General features: G+C 56.9%; 10 protein-coding genes across 10 annotated transcripts; 5 read left to right on the plus strand and 5 right to left on the minus strand.

Annotated features, from left to right (window-relative positions):
- Positions 1-538: 538 nt before the first annotated feature.
- Positions 539-1,688, minus strand: BO86DRAFT_318076 (alpha/beta hydrolase; the record flags this gene model as incomplete). The annotated part of the gene is made up of 3 exons (XM_025668201.1): positions 539-1,125; positions 1,193-1,445; positions 1,503-1,688. 3 exons carry the CDS (start codon positions 1,686-1,688, stop codon positions 539-541), a joined length of 1,026 nt encoding a protein of 341 aa, XP_025525561.1.
- Positions 1,689-2,072: 384 nt separating this feature from the next.
- On the minus strand, positions 2,073-3,294 carry BO86DRAFT_411477 (SDR family NAD(P)-dependent oxidoreductase; the record flags this gene model as incomplete). The annotated part of the gene is made up of 4 exons (XM_025674589.1): positions 2,982-3,294; positions 2,673-2,909; positions 2,316-2,614; positions 2,073-2,257 (listed from the first exon to the last, which is right to left on the minus strand). Exons 1-4 carry the CDS (start codon positions 3,041-3,043, stop codon positions 2,073-2,075), a joined length of 783 nt encoding a protein of 260 aa, XP_025525562.1. The 5' UTR covers positions 3,044-3,294.
- Positions 3,295-3,653: 359 nt separating this feature from the next.
- On the plus strand, positions 3,654-5,074 carry BO86DRAFT_435782 (pyridoxal 5'-phosphate synthase subunit PdxS). The gene is made up of 3 exons (XM_025675982.1): positions 3,654-3,955; positions 4,032-4,214; positions 4,314-5,074. The coding sequence occupies exons 1-3, from the start codon at positions 3,851-3,853 to the stop codon at positions 4,941-4,943; spliced, it is 918 nt and encodes a 305-aa protein (XP_025525563.1). The 5' UTR covers positions 3,654-3,850; the 3' UTR covers positions 4,944-5,074.
- Positions 5,075-5,226: 152 nt separating this feature from the next.
- Positions 5,227-6,924, minus strand: BO86DRAFT_420681 (flavin monoamine oxidase family protein; the record flags this gene model as incomplete). Its single annotated transcript, XM_025675219.1, has 4 exons — positions 5,227-5,475; positions 5,531-6,528; positions 6,598-6,666; positions 6,717-6,924. 4 exons carry the CDS (start codon positions 6,922-6,924, stop codon positions 5,227-5,229), a joined length of 1,524 nt encoding a protein of 507 aa, XP_025525564.1.
- A 400-nt stretch (positions 6,925-7,324) lies between these two features.
- BO86DRAFT_401672 (YjgF-like protein) lies at positions 7,325-7,756 on the plus strand (the record flags this gene model as incomplete). The annotated part of the gene is made up of 1 exon (XM_025673794.1): positions 7,325-7,756. The coding sequence occupies one exon, from the start codon at positions 7,325-7,327 to the stop codon at positions 7,754-7,756; it is 432 nt and encodes a 143-aa protein (XP_025525565.1).
- A 329-nt stretch (positions 7,757-8,085) lies between these two features.
- BO86DRAFT_317961 (acetyl-coenzyme A synthetase) lies at positions 8,086-10,288 on the minus strand (the record flags this gene model as incomplete). The annotated part of the gene is made up of 5 exons (XM_025668196.1): positions 8,086-8,139; positions 8,192-8,460; positions 8,513-8,642; positions 8,707-8,967; positions 9,047-10,288. 5 exons carry the CDS (start codon positions 10,286-10,288, stop codon positions 8,086-8,088), a joined length of 1,956 nt encoding a protein of 651 aa, XP_025525566.1.
- Positions 10,289-10,716: 428 nt separating this feature from the next.
- On the plus strand, positions 10,717-12,211 carry BO86DRAFT_420683 (serine hydrolase domain-containing protein; the record flags this gene model as incomplete). Its single annotated transcript, XM_025675220.1, has 5 exons — positions 10,717-11,122; positions 11,184-11,615; positions 11,670-11,747; positions 11,803-12,078; positions 12,144-12,211. The coding sequence occupies 5 exons, from the start codon at positions 10,717-10,719 to the stop codon at positions 12,209-12,211; spliced, it is 1,260 nt and encodes a 419-aa protein (XP_025525567.1).
- Positions 12,212-12,529: 318 nt separating this feature from the next.
- BO86DRAFT_279262 (RidA family protein) lies at positions 12,530-13,070 on the plus strand (the record flags this gene model as incomplete). Its single annotated transcript, XM_025667310.1, has 3 exons — positions 12,530-12,694; positions 12,760-12,909; positions 12,990-13,070. Coding segments are annotated over 3 exons (396 nt in total), but the record flags the coding sequence as incomplete, so codon positions are not given.
- Positions 13,071-14,023: 953 nt separating this feature from the next.
- Positions 14,024-17,261, plus strand: BO86DRAFT_449576 (hybrid sensor histidine kinase/response regulator; the record flags this gene model as incomplete). Its single annotated transcript, XM_025676730.1, has 2 exons — positions 14,024-14,660; positions 14,718-17,261. The coding sequence occupies exons 1-2, from the start codon at positions 14,127-14,129 to the stop codon at positions 17,259-17,261; spliced, it is 3,078 nt and encodes a 1,025-aa protein (XP_025525569.1). The 5' UTR covers positions 14,024-14,126.
- Positions 17,262-18,600: 1,339 nt separating this feature from the next.
- On the minus strand, positions 18,601-20,812 carry BO86DRAFT_342987 (aromatic amino acid ammonia-lyase; the record flags this gene model as incomplete). Its single annotated transcript, XM_025669134.1, has 3 exons — positions 18,601-20,453; positions 20,512-20,618; positions 20,673-20,812. Coding segments are annotated over 3 exons (2,100 nt in total), but the record flags the coding sequence as incomplete, so codon positions are not given.
- Between the last annotated feature and the right edge of the window lie 371 nt (positions 20,813-21,183).

The following is a 21,183-nucleotide window of genomic DNA, read 5'->3' on the forward strand; positions in this document are numbered from 1 at the left end:
CCACTGCGACGGCGAAACATTGGGGAAGGCGGTTCCAGGCAGGGGAAACAGATAATCGAGTTCTTCCAGGCAAGTCTCCTATGGATGAGTGTCAAGCCGCGTGACAGCAAGCAAAAAACAGCGCATGAAGAGAATTGATAGGCATGGGGAAGCAACTTGGAAGGAGATAAGCAGAAGCAAGTAGGGTTAGAGCAAGGCGCTAAGGCCAAAAGCGGACGGATTTGCCGCGCTGCGGTGGGGGAAATGGCCCATTTGCCCAAATCGGGAAAGAGGGATATCCATCATCCATTTTAGGGAATCTATAGATAAACGTGACCCGTGACTAGACCCATAGATATGATGACAGTTCCTGGATCTGTGCTGGTTAGCATGGCACGGAGCACGTCTCCTGTTCGAAAGATATATATCGGGTTCTATATCCACTATCGCCTTTACTCATCATTTAGCCTGATCTTATATCTCATTCTAAGCCTGAATCAATCTAAATTGACGCGAGATAACAGAGATAACAGTTGCATCCCATGTATCTATACCCAAATCATAAACGTGTACCCCGAGCATTACGACCGTCCAGCCACGCCCTGGAAATGCTTCGCAGCCCGTCTCTAAGCCACGGAGTGTGCAGCGTAGCCTCCACGTCAAACCCGTGGTCCCCATCCTGGGTATAGAACTCCACCTGCGCCGTAGGCAAGAGCTGGCACAATTTGGCAACAAAGCGCCGGGAACCGTCAACGGGGACAGCCGAATCCTGCTCTCCGTGGAATACAAACAGAGGTGGGAGTTTGAGTCTCCCCTCGGCGGCAAGACGCTCGATACTCTCCATTGGAAAGAGAGCGGAATCCTTTGTCGAGCCGAAAAATTCTAGAAAACGCCCATTCTGAACAATTGCGAACGCGAGCTGCAGTCGGTCGGGCGGGTCAGCCGCAGTGACTACCATGGGGGCTCCACGGGTACTGAGGAGGTGATCTTCGATTACCCGGTTTGGCACGTTGGGCACGCCGACGATAGGCTTGGAGTACACGTCCGTGTAGAAGGGGACCTTGAAGTCGAGCATGGGGTAGGCGCCGATGACGGCGCGGATCTCGGACGGGTGGCTGATAGCGAGTTGGATTGCTAGGTAGCCTCCTTTCATTGAACGTTACGTTAGCACGACTTGGTATCCGGAATGTTAACGACAGACTGATAGACATACCGGCACTTTCACCCAAAACAAGCAACTGGTCGAGATTTGGCACAAGATACGACCGGCCAGCCTTGGCGACAGACTGCATGAATTGATCGCTGTGCAGCCATCGCCAGAAGTCCTCCATATCATCTAATATATCCTGCCCTGATGCTTCTGGGAGCAGGCGATAGTTTGGCGAGACAATGATTGCCTGGTTTGTAAGAGCATACTCTAGGATCCAGCTTGAGAACCAGGGTGCGTATCGGTTGGAACCAGTGATCTGGACAGCGTGGATGAGTGATTCGCATTATGGGAAGGCTTTGGATGTGCTACATACCAGGAATCCACCGTGAATCCGCACAATAACGGGGCATTGTCTAGGTTGTTGCTGCCGCACTATAGACTTGGGAATCAAGATATCTGTGCAAATCGGCTGATTGTTCCCACCTACTGTTTTGTAGTGCGTGGTGATGACATCGAATGACTTGAATTTATCAACATTGAGCGCCGTCAGAGCATTCATGAGATCAAAGAACGGACTTGGAGCCATTTTAGTTGATGAGAGGCGAGCGCGATCCCGAGTTAAGCTTGTTGAGCGGTTGTCGTGGGGGGGGGGGGGGAAGACGGAAACCACTTTCAGGAATGCGGGGCCGCGACTCAGTATATATATTGCTTCTAGGTGTACGCACAAGAATTATTAAGCTAGTCTCTTTGATTGACATCCTAGTCCTCGCAAGTAGGGAAGCCTGACTGAGGGCAAATGAGCCACTGTGGGAGGGAGGCAAGATGTCCAGTCTTGCTCATTTTGGTATAAATAGAGCGCTGCTTTACCGTTACCTTTTTCTAGCATGAAGAACAACGTGAGTCTAATAATTCTGCATGAAGTTATATACATATGCAACCCCGTCTAGTTGTAAAGACCACCATTGGCCGACAAGCAAGCGCCAGTAGTCCATCTCGCATCATCACTGCAGAGGAAGGCGACCAAAGGAGCGATATCATCGACCTCACCCACCCTGGGCGCCGCAGGGGTCGACTCGATCAGCGGCTCCATATCCTTCAGGAACTGCTCATCACTCTGGAACCATTGGTCTACGTGGCAACAAGATCAGTCAACGCTCTTCAGTCACGCGCGCGCAGAGACACTTACCAGTTGCAATCGGCCCCGGGTTCACACAATTGACCGTGATGCCGTGCGAGTGGCCCAACTCCTTTGCCCACACCCGCACCAGCGCCTCGTCCGCCGCCTTCGTAGCAGCATACACCGTTTGACCCGCGACACCCAAGCGAGCACCAGCCGAGGAGATGAAGACAATGCGACCTCCGCGGGGCAGGTGGGGGACGACAGCCTGAGTGAGGAAGATCGGGCCACGAACATTGCAGTCAAAGTGCGTGGTGTAGAACTCGGGTGTGGTGTCTACCAAGTTGGCCTCGAGACCTTGTGCGGCACTATGAAGGTGAATTAGTTTGCATCCCAGTGTGGCCGGGTAAGACGGGCGACACTCACTTGTGAATGAGGATTTCAATCTTGCCCGTCTCGCTGATCTGCAGGGCAGCATCAACGAGCCTGGGAATTTGATCGAGCTTGCTCACATCGGCCTGGCACAAGATGGCCTTGGTGCCGATCTGGGTGATCTTGTCCACGATTTCCTGGGCGCGCTGCTTGCTGCCTTCGGAGACGTAGTTGACCACTACATTGGCTCCGCGCTTGGCAAAGAGGATGGCGATGCCAGCACCGAGGCCCCTGTCCCGACAATGTGTAAGCATGGCTCGCCTTTTCTCATTTGAATGGGTCGTAGCGGGGAGATGCTCATACCTTGAAGCGCCGGTGACGATGGCCGTCTTGCCCTTCAACGAAAGTCCGGTGAAATCAGACATGATGTAGAATAGATCGTGAGAGAGAAGAGATAGTCGTAACAGAAGAGAAGGAGATAAGATTATTGTTCTGGATTGCAACTCTATTGCTTGATCTCATTGTCCTGAACAACTTTCTCGTCAACTTATAGTTTGTGATAGATGCAAAGCGGGGCTCTGATTGAGGGGTTGATATCGAATCTCGGTTTGCTGATAATGTGTCATTACTGGAGCTAGTACCATAGACAGTAACCTGGGAGCACCTTCGTCACGCACGCAGGTTCACAGTCCATTGCAGGTAATACTGTTACTTGGCTGAGGCAGCATCAATTACCGGATTAGGCAACCGAGTTTGTCTCCATCCCGATCTAACCGTTTCCAGACCGGACAGGCGCGCGGCGGGTCCATCCCCCGCATTAACCCTAATTCAGCACATCTGCATCGCCTAGGCACCAGAATAAAAGCCACTATCTGACCCTTACACTTCCTATAACGCTTGGCAGGAGCCGATATTGCAGGGGATAGATTTAGGTAGCCAATGACGGTACGGAAGATGATACAGGCTACTGCGAGTGGAGTCCACTACGCGGCCGCGGCACTGTTGCTCATGCGCTCGGTGCTCACTATAGCTGCACCCAGTGCTCCATCTATTGCTTTCCTAAGAATAGGGTGAGCCAGAAATGAACGCAGTTGGGATGATTGCTCGTTTTGGCGTTTGGCCCCCTTTTCCCAGACTTGAACACTGAGGTATAAACCTGCACGTGGACACGATTGTTAGCTTTGACTTTGCGCACCAAGTTCCTGGCTCCGCACACAACCACATCACGCATCATGACGCAAGAGACGAGCACCCTCGGCAATAATCTCACGGTCAAGGCCGGTCTGGCGCAGATGCTCAAAGGCGGGGTCATCATGGACGTCGTGAATGCCGAGCAGGTCTGTTCACCCGAATCTAGTCGGGGTCTATCCACGGGTCCAAGTCATTGGCTGACTAGAATGCTCACAATTATAGGCCCGCATCGCTGAAGAAGCCGGCGCCGCGGCTGTGATGGCCCTCGAGCGAGTCCCAGCCGACATCCGCGCCCAAGGGGGTGTCGCGCGCATGTCCGACCCCGGGATGATCAAGGAGATCATGGAGGCGGTGACAATCCCCGTCATGGCGAAGGCGCGCATAGGTCATTTTGTCGAGTGTCAGGTATGTTGGCGATTTTCACGACCGCTTCACACGCCGCAACTGTGTTGTGTATAGTGTAGTGTATACAGAACCATACCCTAACCATATCATCCCTCCCAGATCCTCGAAGCAATCGGCGTAGACTACATCGACGAATCCGAAGTACTCACCCCGGCCGACGATCGCTATCACGTCACCAAGCACAACTTTAAGGTCCCCTTCGTCTGCGGCTGCCGCAATCTCGGCGAAGCCCTGCGTCGCATAGCCGAAGGGGCGGCGATGATCCGAACGAAGGGTGAAGCCGGCACCGGGGACGTCGTGGAGGCAGTCAAACACATGCGGACGCTGAACGCCCAGATCATGCGCGCACGGGCGATCCTCCAGTCGCGGCCGGACCCGGAGCCCAAGCTGCGCGCCATGGCGAGGGAGATCGAGGCCCCCTACGAGCTGCTGCGGGACACGGCCGAGCGGGGTCGGCTACCGGTCGTCAACTTCGCGGCAGGAGGGGTGGCGACGCCGGCAGATGCGGCGCTGATGATGCAGTTGGGCTGCGATGGGGTGTTTGTCGGCTCGGGGATCTTCAAGTCTGGGGATGCGAAAAAGCGCGCGCGGGCGATTGTGCAGGCGGTTCCGCATTACAGGGATCCGAAGGTCCTTGCGGAGGTGAGTGAGGGCCTTGGGGAGGCGATGGTCGGGATTAATGTACAGAAGCTGGAGGAGGAGGATATGTTGGCTGGACGGGGGTGGTGAGTAGCTCTGCGCTCGACTGTTCACCTCAGGTCTCAGTGGGTAGTTCGGGAATGAAGGAACATACAATATTTGTTAATCTAGTTCTTTATCGACTATTATTTAAAGACTACTAGTATGGGAATAGACCTGGACAAGCCGGGTTGACATGCTGTTCCAGTCATTTCTAATGTCCAGTCAATCATTTATTCCCTACCATTCTCTCATTGGCACTATACAGGAATTAAACAGTTAAAATATCAAAGCTCAATTGAAACAAGGTATATACAACAAGTCTGATTCAACACTAGATCCTCCCCCTGACCACCGACGGAAGCAACTGCTTGACCTCCTTCTCCGCCTCCTGCGCGGCCAACGAGCCCTGCTCCAAAGCCCCATCAATCGCCGCTCTCCATCCATGCGCCCAATCTGCTGAGGCAAAGAACACGTTGCCGTGGCGAGACTGCAGTTCATCCTGATACTTGGACATGTACTGCGGACGCCACCAGGCGGGGCCACCCTGAGACCACGGATCGGTACACCAGTTATGAAAGACCTGGCATCTGTGGTGAGTAAAATAAGACCGAGCCTCAGATTATAGGGACTCTTACCATCTTCTTCACCTCCATTGAATGCAGCTTCTGGAAAGCATCGATCGTCTTCTCTGGATCACGCTCCGGGATGTACTCGCCCCGCTCATCTTTCCCGAACCCCACGATATGGGCATTCCCTCTCTCCGTGAGTCCGTCCCCGTACCCAAACATCAGTAAGTTCGGAAACCGCATGCCGTTCCACGAGGCTAGCCCCGGGCCAGCCACCTCGGCGTGAATCTTGGTCATGAAGTTGACGTGGCCGAGGTTGATCGCTTCCTGGCGGGTAGGAGAGAGCGGGGGGCTGAACTCGATATGCCGGAGCACATTGAGGGGAATCGTGCTGATGAGTCGACGGGCCTGATAAACTGTGCCCGATGCAGTGGTGACTTGCACCGAATTGCCACGGTCAGCGATTGTCCGCACCGCCGTACGGAAGCAGTACTGCAGCCCGTGGTCGACTGCATTGTCGAACATTCGCCGCACCAGCTCGGACTGGCCCTCGCGCAGCTTGAAGGTCGTCCAGATCGGCGCGAAGTTCTCCGAGCTGTACGACATGAGCGCATGCGAGCGGATCATATCCCACAGACTCGAGTTGTCCAGGCTGCCGCCGGAGATGTGCAGCAGCAGGGCGACGAGCAGCCCCGCTTCCTCAGGCGTCAGCAGGTGCTTGATTTCCTCGAACCGCTCCCGGCAGGAGACTCGGTCCAGCCGCTCGACCTCCTCGCGTTGCACGAGGATGTTGCCCAACTGAGCGTGTGGAAGTGGGCAGACGCGGCGGCAGTTCTGGCCGTCGACGTTGACGAACAGGTCCCACGCCCGGGAGACGATCTCGCTGCTCTCTTCGTGGGTGAGCTTGCGCGGCGTGGCGCCGGGCACGTTCATGGTGTAGTAGTCGTTCTCGTGCTCTCGGCTGTGGGTCAGTGTGAGATCGCGGTCCATCTTGTAGCGGATCATCTCCTTGAAGAGGTGGGCCATGTGATGGGTCACCCAGGTTCCGCCCATTTCGTAGAGGAGGCCTATCCGCTCTATTTGTCAGTGGTGCATCACATATTCGTTCGACTTTTTCGAGAAAGGTAGGGCCATACCATCTTCCTCGACCGTATAGGTCCGTCCACCAATACGGTCACGCGCTTCTAGCAGCAGCACAGATCGACCTAGAATTCTGGGCGTCAGACAGCTCGCTGAGAGGTGGTTGGACACTCACCCTGCTCTGCCAGGTCGCGGACGGCGATGAGACCTGCATAGCCCGCTCCAACGACAATCACATCGTAGAGATGACCTGCTGGGGCAGTGCGGTTGTCGCTGGGCTCGATGACTCCTCTGCAACGGAGGTTGCCTTTTCTTACCCCTGTTGCGCGAGTCCAGGTGTAGCCATCCTGGGTCCTGGCTGTTCGGGTTGCTGAGTGAGACATAATGTACAGGGGGTAATTTGCAGGCTAAGGAATCGTGTGTGTAGTACGCTCCCATGTAGGGATAAGTAGAAAACGTGAGGGGGCGGGGATAGCTGTGGTGGGTGGGAGATTAGGGTTATGTAGTTATATTGAGGGGGTAGACTGGCGGTATCGCTGGGAAAGTCCGGGGCGTCTCCGGGGTCCCACTACCGCGTATCTATTTGACTTAAAAAGGCAACCGAGAATACGGTATGATCAAGCTGCTAGCATGGGTGCCTTATGGGCCGTGAGTTCATTTCTCAATTTGGAAATTCATTTTATATCCTGGGAAAGAAGATTGATAAGCCCTGCAACCCACGTCCAGTTCGCCCTCAAACCCACCATCTCACCATCTCAACCCCCTCCCCCTCACGAACTCACGATGTCCACCCAATCAATCATCTACCAAAACCTCCCCGGCCCGGTAGGGGACTGCCTCAAACCCACTTCCTTCTCCACAACCGCCACAGTCCCCGTCTCACGCACCACCTCTCTCGTCTTCACGACCGGCCACATCGGCCTCGACCTCGCCACAGGCAGCCTGGTAAACACGACGGTCACGGCAGAATTCAACGCCATCTTTGACTGTCTGGATGCAGCCCTCAAGCACGCCGGAGTGGCGCGGGGCTTGCACCAAGCCTACCGGGTTGTGAGCTATTTGACCTCCCCAGAACACGAAGCCGAGATGCACAGGGTATTTCAACAGCGGGTTCCCGGCCACACGCCGACGTGGTGCACGGTTATTGTCAAGGAGATCAATGTTCCGGGCATGCGGGCGGAGATTGCCGCGGAGGCGGCGTTGTTTCATTCTTAGGATTAAGATTGGTGTTGCGAGGATTTGGGAGGGGCTCGGAGGGGTTTCTGATATCGAGTTGTGCACATACGGGGTGATCATGCATGTTTTGTACCCTAATCTTAGACAGTGTTATTCGATTATGTGTAACAAGATACTTGACTGTATCTGCAGTGTGATTCTAATTTGGAAGAGAGTGATGTCTTCATCATGTTGTTTTTAGCGGAGCAATGTGTAGAGAGTTTTCTCTGTCCATGGCTAATTTGCCCTATCATGGAAACTCATAACATTTAAACCAAGCAACTCTCTATGTGGACAACCGATGCCCTCCTCTGACGCAGCAGGCGAATCTAGCCCGCGTTAACCACTCGAATAATCTCGCCCACCACCCCAGGATCAGCCAACTGGTCCGACGTCAGCAAGCCCAAATACCAATGGACCTCGAAGAGAACCTACCGTAGACGTATCCCCAAACTCCATCTCACCCGTAAGAATCTTCCTCAAGATTCGTCGAACAATCTTCCCACTCCGTGTCTTGGGCAAGTCCGACACCACAAAGATTTTTTTCGGAGCGGCAAAAGGTCCAATGGACTTGCGCACCTGGACCGTCAGCTCCTTCTCGATATCTTCTGGCTTGGGCGTTGTCTTGAGTGAGACAAGGGCGTTGATGGCTTGGCCCGTCAAGTCGTCCGGGACCCCGATGATCGCTGCTTCGGCTACGCTGGCTGCTCTCCGGGTCAGCAGGTCTCTTCATCGTAGAGCGGAGACAGGGCTTACGGTGTTCGATTAGGGCGGCTTCGATCTCCGAGGTGGAGAGCCGGTGGCCGGAGACGTTGACCACGTCGTCGACCCGGCCGCGGATCCAATAGTGTCCGTCCTTGTCGCGGAAGGCGCCGTCTCCGGTGAACTGTTTCGTTTCAAGACCGATCAGCTCAAGGGTAATCGGTAGAACGCGTATACAACAGACTTACGTAGTACCCTCGATACACGTTGAAGTATGTCTCCGTGAAGCGATCGTGACTGTTACGGATGGTGCGTGCCATGCTGGGCCAGGGCTGTTTGATCGCCAGAACCCCCTCCACCTCGTTCCCTGTCAACTCTTCCCCGGATACAGTATCAATGATGGCAAAGTCGATTCCGAACATGGGTAGGGAGGCGCTGCCCGGCTTCATGGGAGTCACCCCGGCGAGCGAGGCGATGATGTGCGATCCTGTTTCCGTCTGCCAGTAGGTCTGGGCGTCAATTTTGTCAGTCACGATGGGCTCAACGCGCGGGAGAAAGAAGATATAATGATACAGAGGGTAATCATACGTCTGTCACACAAGCCTCCCCCTTGCCCATCACCTCATAATACCACTTCCAGATCTCCGGCGCGATCGGCTCCCCCACAGATCCCAGCACCCGCAAGTGGCTCGTATCGAACCCGGCCACCTCGATCTTGGCCTGCTCTCGCTTCAACAACCTCAGTGCTGTCGGGGCAGCATAAAAATGGGTGACAGCATGCTTCTCCAGAATCTCCCAATATCGCGAATACGAAGGATACGCGGGCGTGCCCTCGAAGATAACGGTGGTACAACCCAACAGCAACGGCGCATAAACCACATACGTATGTCCGGTGATCCACCCGATGTCGCCAGCACAGAAGAACCGGTCCTGCTCGTGGAGATCGAAGACATACTTCGCGGTGATTGCCGCGCCAAGCAGGTACCCCGCCGTACTGTGCAGTACACCCTTTGGCTTCCCCGTCGATCCGGATGTATACAGGAGAAAGAGGTGGTCCTCCGAGTCGACAGGCTCAGGCGGGATGTAACTCGGGAACTTCTTCATCGCCTCGTCGCACCAGATATCCCGGCCCTCTGTCCAGGGGCTCTCAGCACCTGTTCGTCTGAATGTCAACACGGAGGACACGGTCGGACAGTCCTTCACCGCGTCGTCCACGACCTGTTTCGTGGGGATCACCTTGCCCCCGCGCCGGCCCTGGTCAACGGTGATAACCACGGCGGACCGCGCATCGAGCACGCGGTCCCGCAGCGCCTCCGCCGAGAAGCCCGCGAACACGACGGAGTGCACGGCGCCGAGACGCGCGCACGCGAGCACCGCGTACACTGTCTCGGGAATCATGGGCATGTAGATCGTCACGATGTCGCCCTTGCGGACCCCCTGCGAGCGTAGACACCATGCCAGGCGGCAGACTTGCTTCAGTAGCTCGCCGTAGGTGATGACGACGCTGCCGTCTGCTGGGTCGTCGGGCTCGTAGATCAGGGCGGCCCGGTCTGGGAGGCGAATCGCGTGGCGGTCTACGCAGTTGAAGGAGGCGTTGAGCTGGCCGCCCAGGAACCAGGCGCTGTCGCCGGTGGCGAAGGAGCCCAGATGGGTGGTGTGGAAGGCGCGGCTGAAGGTGAGGAGGTCGTTGGCTTGCTTGCTCCAGAAGGACTCTGGCGAGGCGATGGATTCTTGGTAGAGAGCGTGGTAGTCCTCCAGGGTAGATAAATGTGGTTGGGTAGGGTGTTTGGTCCGCCAGGTGGGGTGGACTTGGATGGTTTCCGCTGCCATTGGAATTTGTCGTTATGGGCGATCAAGGTCGAGTTGAGTCTGGGGTGCGGGGGTTGCGGCTGTGTGTATGTGATATTTTATGTATATATACTGTTGACTTTAGTGACTATGGCTCCCATTCGAGGCGTGCAACTATACAAAGTCTGGTCTTCTCACCGAGGCAATTTCCAACTTGCCCTAAGTCCCCGCCGGTTGCATCCTGCGTCTTGGCTCTCCTGCCTAATGAGGTAGTTGTTGTTACTCGAATTTACGTAGTCAAAGTCAGTCCACATGGCAAATGCAAGCCACTCTAAGCCCCACACAAACTCCAAAGAGAGATCTTGATAACCGGACATCACCCAGGTCCTCCGCCTCTATCACACCCGTACTACAGAGACACCTTCTTAAGAGGTGTCTTAAGACCCCACCCCACATAAAGCCCATCCATCATGGCCAAACCCCTATCAACGCACGCAAATACGGCTGCTCAAGCAGAGATAGATGCATTGACATGCGATCCATCGCCCAAAATTGCAGGGCTAGTGTATGCAGCCGTTGACCGGACCGGAGCGATAATCTTCAGCCATGCATCCGGAAAAACGGGACTCGGCCAGGAAGACCCCATGACCCTCGACACAATCTTCTATATGGCCTCTTGCACGAAACTACTCACCAGTATCGCCTGTATGCAATTAGTCGAGCAGGGAAAGCTGGGGCTGGACGACAGTGACCAGCTGGAATCGTTGGCCCCCGAGCTCCGGGATGTGCAGGTGTTGGAGCGGGGCGCTGATGGTGGGATCAAGATGGTCGCAAAAGAGAGGCGATTGACGCTGCGGATGCTGTTGAATCATACTTGTAAGTCAAGCACCCCTCGCGGCATGGCCAGATTCCAACGCACGATGCTGATGAAGCACAGATGGCTTTGGCTATGCCTTCGAAGACCTGAAGCTGCTCGAATGGTCGCGCCCTGTCGGCCTGGACGATTTCTCGGGAAACCTCCACGACGTGCTGCACCGACCACTGGTCAACCAGCCCGGAACCAAGTTCCAGTATGGGGTGGGCATGGACTGGGTGGGTCAGTTGGTGGAGCGCGTGATGGGGATCTCGCTGGAAGAATACTTCCAGACCTTCATTCTGCGACCTCTGGGAGTGGAGAATATCACGTTCTTTCCGACGAACGACATGAAGGCGAATCTGGCTTATATGCACCAGCGTGCCAAGGACGGTTCGCTCATTGTCACCGACCATCTGTACCGGTATCCTTTGCTTCCTTGCAGGCCGGAAGAGGAGGGTAAGCGGTTTTGTATGGGAGGGGCGGGCTGTTTTGGAAAGCCGCTGGAGTATTGTCGTATGGCCATGAAACCGACCGATTGTTCTGTGTATGATGCTGAAAGATAGGTAGGGATTATCGCGACACTTCTGAACGACGGCACGAGTCCCAACACGGGGGCTAAGCTTTTGCAGCCGGAGACAGTTCAAGGTACGCTTGATTCTTCCCACTGCACGTCACATCGGCAACTGACTATGTGCTAAAGAGATGTTCACCGATCAGATCCCAACCATGCCGCGATACTGCAACGAGTATACGCCGTCGGGCAAGCCGCTTCTGGCCAACCCCTGCCCGCTCGTGCCGTGTGCAGACGACCTCACCGACGGATGGGGCCTATCCTTTGCCCTCAGCCACACCAAGAGCTCAACCGGGAGAGCAGCAGGATCGGGGTCCTGGGAAGGGCTGCCGAATCTGTTCTGGTTTGCAGACCGGGAGAATGGAGTGGGTGGCATCATTGCTTCGCAGATATTGCCGTATGGAGGTACGTCGGCATGAGCCATGTTCTGCCTACTTTCCGAGATTTGACCTAACGAGTCTTTTGATTAGATCTGGAGGTTCTCGGTGGCTCCGAGCGGGTGGAGAGTATTATTTATGATGATATATGTGGGAATTGATGGTATTCATTTTAGGACACGAATTGTGCATTGGGCCGGCCTATCAATAGAGAGTATAGCAGTCCAGAAACGATATCTTCGAGTTCCAGGTTGACCCGGTAGGGGTTGAAAACGGTTACAACCTAGTGGGTAGAAGCTGAGTAGAACAGCGACATAAAAGATTCACTCCGAGTAATCAGAATGAAATCATTTACTAGTGGCCCAAGCAGGCCAACACGATGCTTACCTGATGAGGAAAGTGAGACACGTCGCTAGCAACCGCAATATAAGGTCCATCATCTGCAGCTCGCACCACGGTCACCCGCAAAGCATCACAAGATGAATCCCCCTCAACTCCTCCCGCTCTGTACCCCCCAACTCCCGATCCTGTCGAGATTCCTGTCCCCAGCTCTCGTGGTTGGCAATGTAATCCACTGCTCGGGCCAACTGCCCATCGACCCGAGGACAGGCAGGCTAGTGGCAGGGAGTGTCCAGTCCCGCGCAGTAAGTCCCTATCACACCCATTGCCGACTCTCTTGCAACTTACTAATACGATTACCACATGCTAGGCGCAAATCCTCCTGAACCTCAATACCATCCTCACAGCCGCCGGCTCGAGCTTAAACAGTGTGATAAAACTGAGCATCTTCTTGACCGACATGCGCGATTGGGATGCAGTGAACACTGTGTTGGAGTCAGATTTTCTGGACGCTAAGCCGGTACGTTTACCCTCTGTGTTTGGTGGGTAGTCATCAGGCTATATAAGGCATGCGCTTGTTGTTGACTCCGTGCCTACTAGGCCTGCACGTGTATCGCAGTCGAGGGTCTGCCGGGGGGCAGTGACCTGGAAGTGGAATGCTCGGCTCTGATTGCGAAGCCGCAAAGCATGGCACGGAATTCGAGAACAAGCTTGTTGTGAAGCATTGTTGGAGTCGAAGCGTCCCGAGTCCTAGATTGCAAGAGGACTCTGACATGACTTTTGGTCCCTTGACAAGCGAGGCCGGTTGGGGGTATTCAATTCCGTCACGCGAGTGTCCACCAGCTACATCCCTTCTTTCTGTAAAGAACCACAGCGACCTCAATTTCAACCCTCACCGCGCAGGATCAGCTGAAGTCAGCAGTATTAATCATACAGTCCTCTAACTAAGTCTCTCTACTATAGATAGAGTAAGTTACCGCCATGGGACTGACAATTCCCCAGGCACCAATTGATGCCTAAGGCCACGCGCACTATCACACAAACTAGTACTAGCCTAGCCTAGCACACCTAAAGGATTTTGTACAAACATGGCCCGTTCAAAGGCACATTTTGATTAGCACTAATTATCTACTCGTCCCGTGGCAATAGTCTCCCTATACCGGATTATCAAGATTGTAGAAAATGTGAATCTGAATTGACCTAATGTTCAATTACTATATTCTCGCAACAGAAGTTGGATCTCTCCAAAGTTCCAACAAAAAAAAAAAAAAAAAAAAAAAAGAAAAGAAAAGATAAGAAAAGAAAGAGGAATTGTGATATGTGTCAGAATTAGTTCAACTCTCCAACTGAGTGATGCGTGATGCATTGCTCTTTCTTTCATATTCCATACACAAATTCAGGGATGGAAGGCACGGCACGTTGACAGGCTTTCCCCGTTCAAGATTGAACCTTCAATGAACCTTCTCCCTTCTGAACGAGATTGCAACGGGCTGGCATCCGAAACCACCAATCATCCGGCTCCAATTCTTGTAACACACGGTTTGCAGCATCACGTGCAGGGGAGGTCGAGGAAAACCGGTTTCTTTGGGTGTTTGGCATCCGCGGCTGAGCCAGGATCAAATGTGTTCGAAAGGTCGACCAAGTCGCCCACTCTCCCCCCTCCGTTTCCCCCTCTCCCAGTCTCACCATCTCTGCCAGGACGAGGGATAGCGAGAGAGCGAGATCGGGAGGGGAATCATGGCCGCCCAACGCAGCACCACCGCGAGCTTTCTCCCCAAGGCGGATGCGGGCATCCTTCGATTCCTGAGGCAGCCAGCACCACTCCAGCAACCGCGGCCCACGACGATTGGCCCGATCTTCGACCCCGACAACCTGGATAAGCCAATCAGCGCCCTGACCCCAGCGATTGAGGCGACTGTTTACCCTCAGTTTACTAGTAGTAGTGATAGTCCACCCACCTCCACGATATGCGACAAACCTGCGGCCTTCGTGGATCCGGATCGGTACTTGCGCGCCTTTCTCGCGGACAATGAGAGACTTCGATTGTCCATGCTGTGGTACTACACCCGCGGGGTAGAGGCCGAAGACGAACTGCTCGCCGGGCTCCAGGAGAAAGCCGATCTCGCAAAGGAATGCACCGGGTGGCAGTTCTCGGTCATTGGCATTCTCGACGTGGATGTCTATATTCGCCTGGCGACCCACGGCCTGCAACTCGGCATCCTGCCCCGTGGCGAGACCCTCTGTGCACATACCGTCACTCGACCTCCTGGTGTAGGTGGTAGGCTGGACCTTTCCCCATAGGAATCTCCACTAAACTATCCCATCTAGAGCGTGTTCCTTCTCCCGGACCTCCAAGAGGACTGGCGGTTCCGGGCATGCCCATACCTCGAACAAGGCGGCCTCTACGCGTACGCCGGGGTGCCGCTCCGCCTGCAGCACGAGTCCGGCGTCACGGTGGGGCTCGGTTCGCTCTGCGTGGCATCGAGTCAAGCCGAGGACCCTCTCACGAAAGACCAGCAGCAGGCGCTGGTCCGCTTGGCCGACTGGGTGGTCTCGGATCTAGTGCAGTGTACCCGAGCACGACGCCAGCGCGAACGGCAGCGAATGTCCGACCTGCTCACGACGGCGCGGATGGAACTAGAAAAGGGGGTCTCGGCGGATCCGGTGTTTCGGATCCTCCAGACGATCTATCCCAAGGCCGTCGTCAAATCGCAGCCCACGACCGCAACGCATGTCGAGATGGAAGCACGCAACCCGCTTCTCATGTCCGACCTCGAAGGCGGCCTCTGGGAAGATATCGAGTACCTCGATGCCCTGATCGCAGAGGCGAACCACCAGCCTCTCCCGACGACCAAAACCGTCCGCGTCCTGGCCGCCCCCTGCGAGAGCGCCAATGGCCCAGCGTTGCTCATGGTGGGCACCAAGGACTTTCAGCACATATTCGACGACGTGGACTCGTGGTTCGTGCAGAGCTGCGCGGGCCTGATCTCGCAACTGTGGCGCAATCGACTCCTGGCGGAGGCCATCAATGCGAAAGAGAAATTCCTCCGCGGGATTTCGCACCAGCTTCGCACGCCGATTCATGGGATCCTGGGTTCCGCGGATCTTCTCGCTGAGGAACTGGAAGCAGCTTGCGGGGCCGGCGCTACGGATGACGCCCTCGCGGCGCCAACGGCCACGGCAGGCCAGAAGACCGGGTTCCTGGGGGTCGCGGAATACTCCAGATATCTCAACATCATCAAGATGGGCGGCCGCGATCTCATCGCAATCGTCAATAACATGATTACCCTGAACCGATGGGTGGACATCGCCCTCACCGACCGACACTACGCCATGCACAGCATCGACAAGCTCGAGACCGAGCTCCACACGGCCATCTCCGCCCTGACCATCGGCGACATACGGTATAGCTGTGCCCTCGTCTTCACGCACGACGTCCCGCCCGGCTTCGAGACCTTCTGGATGGACATCGATGTCCTCCGTGACAGTCTCCTTCCCATCGTCTACAACGCGATCCAACACACGCCGGATGGGGTCGTCTCCGTCCATTCCACCGTCGATCCCGAATCCAAGCAGCTGACCATCGACATCCGGGATACGGGCCGGGGGATCCAGCAAGACGATCAACGGCGTATCTTCGAAGCCTACGAGAAGGTCGACGCGCATTCCGCGCGAGCGGGACTGGGTCTGACGCTGGCATCTCGATTCGCGACGCTCTTGCACGGCTCGGTGGCGTTGATGTCTTCGGCGATTGGACGGGGCTCGCACTTCCGGGCGACGTTCCGTGACCTCGAGTGTGCTTGTAACGCGGACCGAACGCCGCCATCGCTGGCCTCGACGTTGGAGAGTCTTCCCCGGAGTTTCTGTATTCTGAAGTCTCCGACTCGCGCTGGGTCGAGGCCCAGGTCTCCTGCTTTATCAACGTCGTTGAGCGACCACTTCGCGTCAATCCTCACGCGCAGTGGATTCACGCCATCCAACTCTCTCGAAAATTCCTTCGTCATCGTGGACGCTCCGCCAGACACCGAGGCACACCACACGCGTCTGTCCCAGATCCCGGCGAGCACGGTCTGCATCTCGCTTGCCTCCGGCCTGGAGGCGGATTCCGACCCGCCTGTGCCTCTCGCACAGCCATCGGCCAAGAACGTCCTCCACACCAGCGGGCCCTTCTCCGCGCAGACCCTGGCCTCGGTCCTCGAACGCGCCGACGCGCTCGCCGCGGAGATAACACCGGTGGCGCCGTCGAACCCACCGCTCAGCCTGCCCACGCACCTGAAACAGGCCAACGACGACGATTCCACCTCCGACTCGGACACCAACATCCTGCTCACCCCGGGGGAATCCTCCGAAGAAGAGACCACCGGCCGCGGATCCTCCGGCTGCGTCCCGGCCACCCGCACCTCCTCCCGCCCGACCACCCTCATCGTCGACGACAACATCGTCAACCTCCGCATCATGGAAATGTACTGCAAGAAGCGCGGACTGCCCCATCTGACAGCCACCGACGGCCGGCAGGCCGTCGAGACCTTCCGACGCCGCCAGTTGTCGTCGTCGTCGTCGTCGTCGTCGTCGTCGTCACCCCCAAACACGGAGAACGAGCCCGACCTCCCGCCGATCGAGATCATCTTCATGGATCTCCAGATGCCGGTCTGCGACGGCGTCGACGCGACGCGCCAGATCCGGGCGCTGGAGCAGGAGAACGACTGGGCACGGGCGTTGGTCATCGTCATGACGGGCCAGGATACGCCGGCGGACAAGACGGCGGCGGAGGAGGCCGGCGGCGACGAGTATTTCGTCAAGCCGGTGATCTTGCGGCAGTTGGATGGGGTGGTGCGTCGGCATTTTCCGACGTTTGAGGTGGGGGGGACGTAAGTAAGTGGAGAGAGAGAGAGAGAGAGAGACAGGGGGGTGCTGTACGAGGCGGAGCGTGGATTTATTGTGGCAGACTAGGGCGGTTTTGCCCTGTGTATTTTGGCTGGGCTGGCGAATATGTATCCATCTAATCCTACTGGTAGCAATGAACATTGGAATAAAGAGGAGGTTTCAATGCTTTACCATACCCTGGACTTCACTCCTTTGCGGGGACAGCCGCAGCGCCCTTATCGTATGCCATGCGTGTGGCAGCTCTGCAGATCATTTGTGCATTTTAGGCAGGCTTTCAAGACCTGATCAATGCATTCCGCCACTCAATACCGAGAGTAGGTCGGGGGAAGGCATATGATGAGAATCCACCAGCCTGTATTCACCACTGGATTGAATATCAGGTTATGCCTCGCACAACGACTGCAATTAAAGGTACAGAACAAGACCTGGCCTGGAGCCCTCCGGTCACGTGGCTAGACTACTCGAGAACACCGACAATAAACACCACCACCACCACCACCACCATCATCAGCATCCTCCTCCTCCTCCTCCTTCCCATGATCAGCATCAGCTGAATCCCTCATCCCATGAAAGAGCACACCAACCTCGGTCCGAACCCTCACCGCGCAGCACCAGCTGCATCAGCTGCAGTCCGCATCACCCCAACAGCCGATCTCCCCCTCAGCCAGCCAGCCACCCTGCACAATGACGAACACCCCCCCCCCCCTTCAACCCATCATCACCTCCCTACAAGGAATCCAACCAGCAGCTGACATATGACACATCCCACTCTGCCTACAGTGCCGTGTCACCTCGATCCACATCCGTGTCACATCGCACCGCAACCGCAGCCTACATGAACCGGGCTCACATCTGATACCTCCCGAGGGTGCGGGCATCCTGACGAAACGATCTGGTTTCGCGAACGGGTCGAGATCGACCAATCGGGGCATAATCCCGGGCGGACGATCGGTGGGCAGAGCTAAGTTCGGTGGCTGTCGATTGAGTTTTGGGTTTGGTGTCAGGTACTGTGAGATCGGGACTGAGTTCGGTGTTTGGGGGATGAGGGGGGGGTGAAGGTGAGACGGGTAGTTGGACGCAACCACCAAGTGTAAGGTATGCTAACCACAACCCTGAAGACTGGACGTCGGTCTACTACCCTCAATATTGGAAGCCAAAACTATTTTACGACCCTGAATCGGGAAAGCCACGCCTCCGGTACCGGTGGTTCATCTTGAGGAAAGAAAAAGGACGTCTATTATCATAATCTATCCGAACTCCATTCAGACCCAACCCAGCCAAACCAACAAATACACCAAGTAAACAAAAGCTAACCCATAACCTTCTCGAACAACCGTCCAGCAACATCGCCTCGGCGCACCGCCTCGTAGATCACACTCACCCACGACCCGACCGTCTTCTTGTCGCGGCCGTCCAGCTCCGTGGCGCCGGGGATGGGGTGCTCCACGAACCCCTGGTGGAAGGGCACGCGCAGCTGCTCCCGGACGAGCGTGTACAGCGCTCTGGAGCCGGCGCCGAGCAGCTCCGCCGTGTGGGGACTCTGCTTGAACGCCGCGGCGGTCGTGGTGTAGACGTCGCCTAGCACGGCGATGGCCTGCGTCTTCCACGCCGTGATGTCGCCCAGCGAGATCTGCGCACCACTGCCACTGCCACTGCCGGCGGCGGCGACGCGGTCGACGAGCATGGGCACCACGGCCTGCACGGTCTGCGCGAAGCGATCCGGCAGCGAGACGCGGGTGGTCGTGCCCCAGCTGGTGGTGAGGGTGGCCAGGACGGTCGCGATGAGCGCCTCGAGCTCATCCCCGGGCACGCTGGAGAAGGAGGCGCGGAGGAGCGCGTCGATGCGCGGGCGCACCGTCTCCAGGAAGCGCAGGTGCAGCGCCCGGAGGTCCAGCGCCTGGCACGCAATATACAGGTAGGCGGCCGACATGAGGCTGACCAGCTCGACGGCCTGCATCGTGTAGCGGGCGCTGATGAAGGCCAGCGAGTTGACGGCCTGGTTGCGCATCTCGGCGGTCTGGACGTGGGCGCTGACCGGGTGGGCCAGGTAGGCCAGCTCGGCCATGTAGGCGGCCATGCTGATGTCGACGCCCTTCATGGTGAAGGAGCACGAGGGGTCGTCGGCCACGAGGTTGGTCGGCAGCCCGTTGTTGTAGTTGGGGTCCACCAGCTCCGTCGCCTGCGCGAACAGGATCTTGCCCAGCATCTGCAGCGACAGCCGCGTCTTCTCCATCGCCGAGGTCACCGCCGCCGCCTGGAAGTTCGCCCCGCAGTAGATCTCGCCGTGGGCCGTGTCGACGAGCGGGTTGTCGCACGAGGAGTTGAGCTCCGTCGTCAGTTGGCGGTCCGCCAGGAGGAGGTCCTCGAGCTGAGGCCCCACCCACTGGGGCACGCTGCGCCACGCGTAGCGGTCTTGGATGAGGCCGGACCGTTTGCGGTCTTTCTCGCGGTGCACGCCCACGGCGAGCCGGGACCCTTGCAGCAGGGCGAGCACGTTGCGCGCGCACTCGATCTGGCCCGGGTGCGGGCGCGTGGCGGAGATGAACGGGTGGAAGGACTCCGCCGTGCCCATCATGGCTTCCACGCCCATGGCGCCCAGGGCCTGTGTGGTGATGGCGAGCTGGTGCGACTCGTGCAGTGCCAGACTGGCCAGCGCGGCGGAGCAGGCCGTGCCGTTGACCAGACCCAGACCCTCCTTGGGGCCCATGACGCGGCGGGCGATCCCAGCTGCGGCGAGGGCGTCGCAGGCGGACATGATTTGGGGGGCAATAGCGGGGTCTGCGTTGGCAACTTGGACGTAGATGTCCGGGGAGCCCTCGACAGCCCCGGCGATGTAGGAGAGAGGCATCAGATCTCCCGAGGCGGAGACGGAGCCGCGGAGGGGGATGATGGGAGTGATGCGGTGGCGGAGGAGGTCCAGTAGACCCTCCAGCACGTTGAGCGTGACGGCAGAGTGGCCACGCGCGTTGCTGTTGGCGCGCACGACGATGGAGGCACGCACCCAAGCACTGGGCATGGCCGTGGGCGAGGCCGTGGGCGAGGCCAGTCCCCGCGCGTCGCCCGTGGTCTTGTCCGCCGCCGTGAGCACCCCAGCTTGCGTCAGCTGCAGCAGCGCAGCCTGTAGAGCAGAGGCCTTGTCGGTGCGTGAGTCGGCACTACCCCCGAAACCAGTGTTGACTCCTAAGTAGAGTTAGCAAGCGTAACTATAATCCGGGTGGAGGGTGGAAAGGTACTGTACCGTAGACGCAGTATCCGTGGTCGAGGTGATCCATCAACACCCGCACACTGTCGGTGATGGCTTCGATCACGGTGGGGTCGGAGGACAGCTTGGGCAGACAGCCATGGCTGAGTAGGGGTCAGTATGCAGGTCTGTAATGTAATGCATCTGGGCCAACATACTAGGCAACGGCAACAACAGAGGCAATATCCAGGCTGTTGCCATCCAGCTCCACGGCCGGGTTGGCCCGCAGCTCTTGTAACCGCGACCAGGTGCGGTGGGCTGTGGACAGATGTGTAGGCGCTTCGGGGAGATGAGGCATGGTGGGAGTGCAGCGACAAAAGAGATTCTCAACAGAATGAAAAGAAAATCAAAAACAAGGTGGCTCAGAAAAATGCAAAGTGCGTGAGGAAAAAGCAAAACAAAGCCCTGTCTGACCAGCAGCACCGAACGCGCACCCCCCATCTTTATAGGCGCTGGCCACTGCAGTACCAGCCAGCCTGCATTGCCCTGGCCCTGCAACCCATGTCATCCACTGACGGCATCGAACTCTGCAGCATCCATCTCCTGTCGATCTCACCTCCTGCTCGTATTGCAATCTGCACAGATTTCGATAAGCCTCGCTGCAGACCCTGATTTGTCCCGCTGAGCAGGGATTTTGCTCTCAGCCCGCCACCACGTCTGCCCTCCGTT

This window comes from Aspergillus japonicus, assembly GCF_003184785.1.
Source record: "Aspergillus japonicus CBS 114.51 unplaced genomic scaffold BO86scaffold_43, whole genome shotgun sequence".
Taxonomy (NCBI): Eukaryota; Fungi; Ascomycota; class Eurotiomycetes; order Eurotiales; family Aspergillaceae; genus Aspergillus; species Aspergillus japonicus.

Coding starts and splice junctions, on each gene's coding strand:
- BO86DRAFT_435782 (XM_025675982.1), top strand. CDS start 3,851: ATGACGCAAGAGACGAGCACCCTCGGCAATAATCTCACGGTCAAGGCC. Junction 3,956..4,031: donor ACGTCGTGAATGCCGAGCAG/GTCTGTTCACCC, acceptor TCACAATTATAG/GCCCGCATCGCTGAAGAAGC. Junction 4,215..4,313: donor GTCATTTTGTCGAGTGTCAG/GTATGTTGGCGA, acceptor CATCCCTCCCAG/ATCCTCGAAGCAATCGGCGT.